Source organism: Buceros rhinoceros, unplaced genomic scaffold (genome assembly GCF_000710305.1).
Source record: "Buceros rhinoceros silvestris isolate BGI_N320 unplaced genomic scaffold, ASM71030v1 scaffold33058, whole genome shotgun sequence".
NCBI classification, from domain to species: Eukaryota; Metazoa; Chordata; class Aves; order Bucerotiformes; family Bucerotidae; genus Buceros; species Buceros rhinoceros.
This window is the reverse complement of record NW_010428056.1, coordinates 5,823-15,003: the sequence shown is the minus strand read 5'-3', so window position 1 is coordinate 15,003 and position 9,181 is coordinate 5,823. Positions and strand designations below refer to the sequence as shown.

Below are 9,181 nucleotides of genomic sequence, written 5' to 3'. Positions count from 1 at the left end.
GTACTTCCTCGGGTGGTGGTAAGGAAATGAAAGCACCATGAAAAGGAGGAAATTCTCGCAGGCCAGACGCGTTGACAAACACATGACCTCCGGACATGCAAGTGTGGCCAGAATCCATCAGTCTGCGTGACTTTGTGTCAGGTGGACAAAAACCGAGCACAACTTGTTGAGAAGAGCTCAGCACTACCAGGCCAGAAGAGATTTTTTTTTTGGTGGACTCTCTATGCCCACCCTTTGGCAGCAGTATTAGAGTTGATCCCAGTGCTGCTGGCTCAGCCCCGTCCCCGAAGGGGAGTCCAAGACTGCTGATCACCCTGACGCTGAAGGGAACGGGCTGACGTTTTAAGGCACTGCCACATCCAAACCTGTTCACACAAAAAGTCTTGTTCAGGAGATCTATTTCCTCGCTGTCCCAGTGCAACTGAACTGCGCTGAGCCTGGATTTCTCAGGACACCACCTGCGACGGCTGCAACACGCTCAGGGCTAGCCTGGGCCTTCCTGCCCTGTTCTAGCCCAGCTGCTTTGGCCTGAGCTTTCCTTAGCCTGAAACTACCGCAGCAGACGGTCTCCAGCTGTCCACAGACACACCTGGCCTGGGCGAGGGGAGGCTGCAGCCAACAGCCCAGACAACCTGGCAGGATCGGTCAGAGCAGCTGGCTTAAGCAAGAAACACCAGGAAAAACATAGCACTTCCAAACCTCCCCAGTGCAGCAGTTCTAGAGACTGAGTCTGAAACCATCAGGAAGCTCTCCGGTGATCTGAAGAACTACAGAGGTTCTTCACAAAGTATTTAGGAAAAACAGGACAATTGCTTGGAGTAATTTGGTGACTTTCACTCTAGGCAGATGCAAAACACAGAACTGCTGCAAGGTGCAGGATTTTAAGGCAGGGGAGCTCCCCTGTTGCAGGAGCAGTGTTCAAATTACACAGGAGTGCAGCATCTGAAGGACGGATGTACTTTAAAGAAGCCACATCCTTGTGCAGGACTGTAACAGGTTCTTATAAAAAAGTTAATCTTCAGAGCGACTTGGAGAGAGGGGGAAGACAAGCTCCAAGAGAGAATCCCCTCCTCAGCCAGTTTCAGCCCAAGTCCTAAAGACACCTCACAGGCAGTAGGACCAGACAATCAATCAAGCCTCCTTCCAGAGGGCCCAAGGCGGCCACACGGACACAGGCACGGTTTGCTTTAGCGGTGACAGCTACTGGACAGGCCCCTTCCCATTCCAGACAGGAAACAATCACTCGCACAGAGCTTACATCGGTACAGGTGGCTCCAGACCGGGAGGAAGGCCATGTACAGCGCAACGTCTCCCACAGTGGGATAGGACTTGAAGATAGAGATGATTGCAAGCTGGACAAACATGAAGAACACAGGGTGCTCCCTACGAGGGAAAAGACACAAAGGTAAGAGGATGCAGTAGGATGTCTGGAAACTGGAAATAAACACTAGCAAGTGCACAAACATACTGCGGGACAGGCGCCGAGCGGCCTCGTACCCAGTTCACTCCAAACAAGCCGCTCAGGGCTGGGTGGGGTGGACTGAGCTGCTCTGCAGAGCGAGCTCGGACATCTGCTCACTGTCCTCACGCGGAACTGCCTGCCTCAGCCCAACACACAGTGATACCGCTGGTCATCTGGGCTGCTCTTCCTCAGCTCTCTTGCTCACCAAAAATCAACCAGCTTGTCTCTGAGGGTTGTCTGGAGAAGCCCACAGTCACCCCTCTGGTATGTCATGGTGTCTGTGTCTATTCCAAGCTCACTGAGAGTCCAGGTGTGTTAATGGGTGTTTTTATCAGGAAGAAGGGTAACGCTGTCAGCGCAGGCTGCTAGGAACGTCCCCAGGTCTCCACTTTTTTTCTGACAGTAAAGAACTTGAAGTTCCAGCCAAGAGCTCGGCTTTCTGACTACACTGCCTTCTGCTGGCAGGGAGCAGGCACCTCCATAGCCTACACTCGTGCTCTCCCTTTTGATGCCTGTAACATACCTGCTGCATAGCAGAGCCCAACTCACTTTGTTTAAGAGGAATAAAGATTGAAACTTAGGGAAACGTGGATGATGGGACTGTTAAATACCCTAACTTTTCCAGGCCTGTAAATCCAGACCATCTGACACCAGCCCCGTAAGCTTCTACCGGACAACTGAGAAAAACAACTAGCAGAGAAACATACTTACTTCAGCTTTATTGCCAAGGGAATGGTGTAGAAGAACACGTTGATTTGAAACACGCACACGAAGAAAAGGCTAAAGTGTTCAAACATCTCTGCGAAGAAGTACCAGAAAAGGCCAATATTGGGTGTCAGATCTGGAACAGAAAGGCTGAAATTTGAAAAGAAAAAAGTCAAGGTCACACATTTGAATGGTTGTTTTTCACTGCCCTGCTTCCATTACTTTAATTAATAATGGAGCACCGATGTATTGATCTGTGGAAGAGAAACCAAAGGGGTGAAAAACTGGAAACCCTTCGCTATGCCCCAGCAGGATTTAAACCACTCCCAAGCAGACACTTCTCCAGAGACTAAAATTCCACAGCCATCGTAGCCGTGGAACACCCAAATCCATTTCCAATCCACTCGGTGGAAAACATCTTCTGTTTTCCTGCTGTGACTTAATTAACAGAAGTTGGCTAATGCCTGCTCTCCTCCACACTCTCCCTTTTCTGGTATTGCCAGTAAAACCAGAGGTCACACACACCTTAGCCAGGGAGTGGAGCTCCTCTGTGTGATGCACCAGAAACAAGGCAGGAGGGGTGAGACAGAGAAAGCAGGAGAACCCAGATACTTACATGAACCCGTAAACAGACGGGATAAAATCCCAGGAGTTGAGGAGGAAGAAGGAGAGGCAGATGATCACCACCAGGCTGCACAGGTACAGGGCTGCATACTGCGTGGTGTAGAGCCAGAAGCTTTTACTTTTCAGTTTTATTGGTATGAACTGACGCTGAAAACGGAACACAAGGAGGCAGATGTCCCTCATGAGGTGAAAAGCCACCAGAAAGCCTGAGTGTTGAGAACATCATTTTAAATTGATGGAAGAATGCATCAAACACTGGCACTATGGCACTGGAAGGAGCAGCTCTCAGGCACAAGCTGCTTGACGTTCTTCACTCCAGCCAATCCAGTCCTACACGTGGCACGTACTGGCAGAACTGTGCTGGAAAACAGAGCAGCTAAAGCTGGTCGTTTCTGCTTGCAGCAGGTCAAGTCTGTTTTCAGTGTACGATTTACACACACCTCCTCACAGCTGCCCTTGCACCTCAGCTGTCTCAGCACTGTAGTGCTGCCTGCCTTCTACTGAACGAACCCACGTCAGCTGGGTGACCAAGAGCCACCACCCCCCCTGGACTGCCAGGTCTCTACCACGTGGACTGGCACTCATCACGAGGACATCCCGTGGGTCCTAAGCTCAAAGCAGCCCCTCGGAAAGGTTACCTCCTCAAAAGAGAACTGCTGCAGTTCTGCAACTGCCCCATGTCCCGATCAGTCAAACACAAGTCCTTGTCAGGTAACATGACACATGGGTTTCTCCCTCCCAGCAGTCCCCTGACTGCATTTATAAAGACAAATACACACGGGAGCAAACACCTTTGGGAACTGCTCAGAGTTCTGCAGCAACAAGTCAATGACATTTTGGTACCAGGTTTTACACTGGCAGGAGATGTACAGAGCACCAGCTCTAACCAGTGCAGGCTCTGTGCTGTTTTCTAGCCCTAGTGTGTTTAATGCCACTTGCTGGAACAATGTAAACAAGTTTACCGAAGATTTTTGGCAGACAGCTACAAAAATTGTGAGGGAGACATGACAGAAGCAACCAAGAAAGGCTGGCAAAACACTCAACAGCAGGACCTTCAGAATGGCAAAAATAATTAAAGTGTGATCAACAAGTGACCAGTGAATAGGGGTGAGAGCCCTCTGCTAGAGGTCCCAGCCTCTCCCTGCTCCCATATCAGAGTTAAGACCAGCGAACGATCAGTCTTCATTAAGTGCTCTGTAACTGGGGCTCTCAGTTAAGTCATTGTTTGCAGTATGAGCACATGAGCTAAGAGAGAGACCAGTGGGAAGCAGCACGCAGGCAAACTGGTGATGATTCCACCACCAGCAAAGAGCTGCCTCAGCATTAACCCTGCCCCTGCCTGCAGCTGGGCCCACCAGGCCCCTGCTGAGCTGGCTCTGCCTGGAGCTGTGTCTGTCCCTTGCGGGACAGGTCAGGACTGGTCAGGGTCAGCCCCGCTGGGGGGGCACTTGCCTTTTGCCATTACACTTCAAACCAGCATTTCCAGGACTGGGTGATTCAAAGATACGGCTCCTCATGTGAACACAGCTCCGTGATCATGCTCAGTGTGGAGGGAACTCTCCAGGTCTAAGACGCTCACTGCTATTCACACACACAAACAGCACTTATTCTGGGGGAGCTGAATGCCAGCCAGCTCTGCAGGTGACTTCCTGCTCCCTTCTCTCTAGGCACAGACATCCCCACTAAGGCTTCAAGCCTTCCATGGCTTGAGGAGAGGCACTTTTTGTGAAAATCGGGACTTGCCCACCTCCCCTCTCAATAGCTACGGGCTGTCCCTGCACCACTACAAGACGACGACAGGTACCAACAGTCAGAAATAACCTACCTGCAGAAGGTAAAGGAGTGCTGGAGCGAACAACGTTAGAGGGTAGAGAGACTGGTACGTTGCTAAGGCCAGAAACACGGCGCTGAGGAAGGCACTACCTGCAAAGAAAAAAATACGTTTATTTGTGAGGAACATTTAATATAAAGAGCCTTAGAGACAGGAAGTCCAAATGGGAAGAAATGCACAACCCTCTGCAGGGGCTTTACAAATCCTAGACACCCCTTAGAGGTGTTCCCAGCAGAACATGTCCTGGAGAGAGCTCTTCACTTACCTCCCTTCTGAATGGAGAGCGACTCATGCCAAGGGGATTCTCCCACAAGAACAAACCGCTGGCGGGTTCCTACCTCCTACCATCACACTCAGAGAGAGGCACATAATTCAGTCTGTATACAGACTGTGCTGGCTGCTGTTTCTGCATGGGAATGCATTCGCTTTAGTCATACCCATATGGAACGGCTGTTATACTGGGCATGCTGGATAACCTCGTCACCAGAACATGCCGGGGCCCTCAGCAAAGCTCAGTGAAAGAGCGAGCGCAAGCCTGCAGCTGAGGCAGAGAAGTGGCATTACCCTACTTCTCAGATACCAAAACTGAGGCATAGAAAGGATCAGTGCAGCTTTTCCAAGTGGGTCTTAAAAATATTAATGCCTTTACTGAGGAAGCTTTATTTGAGATGTCTTGGGTTGAGCTAAGTGCCGAGTACTCACATTGCTCAACTACCAACACCAGAAATCAAGTCCACGAGGTCCCAGGTTAAACAGGACCAAACCGCAAGCACCCAGCGCAGCAGCCTGCTTACAGCTTTCAGCCTCACATCACTCTATGGAAGTCATCAGGAAAAACACAGCTTAGACACCAAGAACCCCGACCAGTCATCAGCCTACAGCCATCAAACACCCGGGAAGCTTCTCCCTGCTTCCCCCTTGAGAAAGAGAAAAAATACAGGGTTACTTGGTGATGAGCCTTCTCCATTCTTAGGTGACACTCTCTAGACAGAAACCTCCCTACCTCTCCGACCTAGTGTCCAGTTGTGCACAGCTCTAAAGACCTGCCACCCAGGAATCATAGTCACAACCTGTCTTCTCTCTGCCTACTTCAAAGCCTAGAGGCTGCCACACTCCCAGTTAGGGGACAACCACCACCAGTTTGTCTATGATGGAACTATTTGTCCCATGGTATCAGTGAACAGTTAAAAATCAGTTTAACTAAACAGATCCCCCTCGTTTCCTTTTGCAAATGCTTTTAAATCAAAGCCCCTCCTTCCTCAGTTAGTCCATAATTGGAGGAAAATTTCTGGAAACACTGATCAAAACAATCTGTATCAGCTCTCTTTGCAATGTCTGGGCACTGCTGGACCGAGATCAGACTGACCCTCCCTCTGATCCAGCAGAGAACTCCCAAAATTTAGGTGACAGGTAGAGATCACACAGGATAGAAGACTTTTGCGCTGAGAAGTCATAAAAGCAGCAGAAACCCGCATTATGCACAAAATGAGTGAAACAGCTTTTCTGTCATCATCTCTTCAACTGTGCCGACGTGGGTCTTTGGTTACAGCTTCTGCTTCCACCAAGCTCATTTAGCTCATTTCAAGCCAAGTTCACAACTGCCAGTGACAGCCAAGGAACAGCTGCAGGCAACCCCCTGCTTCTGAATAAAAGCTCAAAGACACGTTTTGAAAAAGAACTGCACCCAGCACCGTAAGTGCATAGCCACGAACGAAAGAGCGAGCAGCAGAGCATGATGTCCTGCCGCACACAGACACACCCTTCCTCATAAATTAAAACCTGCTGGAAGTCATCCAGAAAAAGGAGAGGAAACTCCTAGGGATGCTGAGGTGAAGGCAGCTTTGACTTGACTATAGAGTCTTTTGATCTCGTGATTTCAGGTAGAACTTTGACCTTGCTCCAGTCTCGTTTCTGCTGCTTCACTGAGATCTTTGTAGCAGTTGTATCTGTAAAGTTCTGCCTTGATTTAATTGCCGCTACTTTTCTAAGCTTTATAGAACATCATAAAGAACCGGTTTCTCTCCGTCATCTCACCTTTGATCGTAGCTAAGATGAAGAACGCAATGACGGTGTTGTTGATGGCGCAGGTGGACTTGGCCACGCAGGACATCACAGAGTAGGGGTTTAACAGATAGCTGCAAAAGAGCAAAGCTCCAGTCACACTCAGAGGAGACAGCATCTATTTAAAGAGGTGTTCAGAAGAAAACAGATGCACTTTGCCATTTCTCTTTGCTTATTTTTATGTGATGGGATCCTCTCCTCATCAAATTCACTCAGCTGAACAGGCTCTTTAGTCTGGAGCAAACCCCTGGTGGTAGCCAGGGTGGTAGCCCTGGAGGCAGTGGCCACGGGGAACACACTGGAGACAAGGAGACAGCGGGAAGATGCCCGACATACAAGTTCTGTCCTAGAAAATGATTCCCAGAAATTACTCTTGCTTTGCAGAACGCTGTGCATTTATTCAGTCAGACCTGGGACTACTGGGTCCAAAGGGAACTCGTTCTGCCACTCACACCGACTGGCTCTGAAGAGAACGAGACGGAAACAAATCTGGGGACAGGAGCAGAGTTTGCCCTGACCCAGCTGCACCTGCACTCTCCTGCTATGGCATCATTTATGTTCACCATGGCATGATCGGAGCACAAAACCCGCCAGCTATGAAAACCTGCCACATTCTAACTGGAAGAAGCAAGCTCTGAACACCTTCACCCTCCGGAGCGCAGCCACTTCGTTTGTAGGGACGCCAGCTCCTTTGGGAAACGAGTTACAGTAATCTCCTGTGACTGGGTCCAAAGCACAGAGGAACGCTTGGCAGGATCCCCAGTACAATCAGCAAGACAACACACTGGTCAACCTTGCTAATAACTAAGCCAGTTGCCAGAGTGAGTAGACAGGGCTGATCAGTTCTAATTTATTCCTCACATTTTTCCTCCAAGTCCCAGTCTACCCTCTCCAGTGGCTCCAGAGGGACAGCCTACAGCAGGACAGGTACAATGTGAGGCCAGCTTTGCTGTGGTAATGTTTCAACCATGTTAAATACAAAACTCTGCCTTTCCCCGCCTGGGAAACGTACCATTTTTAGAAAATTCGTAAGAAAATAAGAAAAAGGTCACAGCTTATCTAACGGAAAACTCTCTCCGATATAGATTAATTCAGATAATAATTTATTCAGGTCAAAATCCTAATGAAAAGAAACCTCTTTGACATTAAGTACCCTATTATTTATTTTAGTTGAAGCTTTCTGAAATTAAAAGCATGTTTAGCACAGAGAGGAACATCAAGACACGACACTATCACACTGACAATATCTTTGAATTATTACAAGCAATTCTGAGATATTCAAGTTGTGATTTTCAGCAAACATTTTGTCCAACTGCTCAAAAATTCTCCCAACTTTTCTGAAAGACACCGGAGACACTCGGGAGGCGCAGACCCCATGTTGATGACGTGAGTGTACAAGCAGAACGAAGGGAATGTGACCCAGGCAGGCAGAGCGTTCTTGCTGTCAAAGCAAGGGCCGCTTGCTGTTGAGCGTCTCAGAGGGCCTGAGTGAATTCACTTGTTGGCAACGAACCTTCGGGAAAGCATCTGCTTCTCACTTCCAAACCAAGCACCCAGGGCTGGGGGGATTTTTACGCATAAAAGGAAATCCAGAATTTGTGGGGGGAAAAAAATCTTAAACAAATGCTGAAGCCCCAAATCAGACCAAATAAAGCCCAAAGGGAGCTGCGGACCCAATGCAGGCTACGAGCAGCGATACTTACAACAGTGCTACCTTGAGGGGGATGTAGTGCATCTCCATGGGTGTCTGGATGAGCTCCGCCACATCGGGTGCATATTTATCCAGTTCTATGAGAAGCTTTTGCTTTTTGAACTGAACAAGGGAGAATGACCAAAGACTGTCAGATGAGGAAAGTCATTATTTCTTGTTACTCAGTATTTCCGTTACTACAGAACGGACACGAGCCCCAGGCGTGAGCCAAAGCTCACGTTATGTGAGGTGTGGCACAAACAGAACCAAGCCCTCTCTTTGCCCAAATGCTGAACAACTGAAGCGGAAGTCAGGAGAAAGCAGATAATCTCTACTCATTTGACCTTTCTTCATGACCTGGAATTCACCACACTAGAGTTTAACACTTTCAGTCTTCCTAAAGCCTGCCTGGATCTCCAACAAAACGCTGACTCTGAAGTCACTGCTCAACGTACAAGCCCCTGAGAAGCCAAGGGGCAGCAGTCCGTGACCTTGGTTATTTTGCAGATAGATACCTCTTTGCCTAATCTCCTTCAGGGACCCCAAATGTCTTTCATCTACCTTGTTCTGTGACACTCTGTATGCAGACAAAAGAGAAATCTGAATTATGAACCTACTGAACTGTCATGATGAGACAGATGCTGGCAATAAATTCTCAATGAGCAAAGTAACTCACATGTAGGATTTTTACATGTCTGCTGTTCTACCCTGAGTTATTTCTTCTACTTTGAAGTCAGACGACAAGGAACAAGCACGTAGCTGGGTGGGAGAGCCCACAGATGCTGTAGAAAACGCAGCCTCGCTGTTC

General features: G+C 48.7%; 1 protein-coding gene across 1 annotated transcript in view; it reads right to left on the bottom strand.

Annotated features, from left to right (window-relative positions):
• The window catches only part of PIGU (phosphatidylinositol glycan anchor biosynthesis, class U), a gene marked incomplete at its 5' end in the record, with an annotated part of 17,080 nt that overhangs the window by 3,728 nt on the left and 4,171 nt on the right, over positions 1-9,181 (bottom strand). Inside the window, 6 exons of the mRNA XM_010142140.1 lie at positions 1,259-1,383; positions 2,174-2,317; positions 2,784-2,938; positions 4,617-4,714; positions 6,657-6,757; positions 8,387-8,496. Of these exons, the coding sequence (XP_010140442.1) occupies positions 1,259-1,383; positions 2,174-2,317; positions 2,784-2,938; positions 4,617-4,714; positions 6,657-6,757; positions 8,387-8,496 (733 nt within the window). The remainder of the gene's footprint in view (positions 1-1,258; positions 1,384-2,173; positions 2,318-2,783; positions 2,939-4,616; positions 4,715-6,656; positions 6,758-8,386; positions 8,497-9,181) is intronic.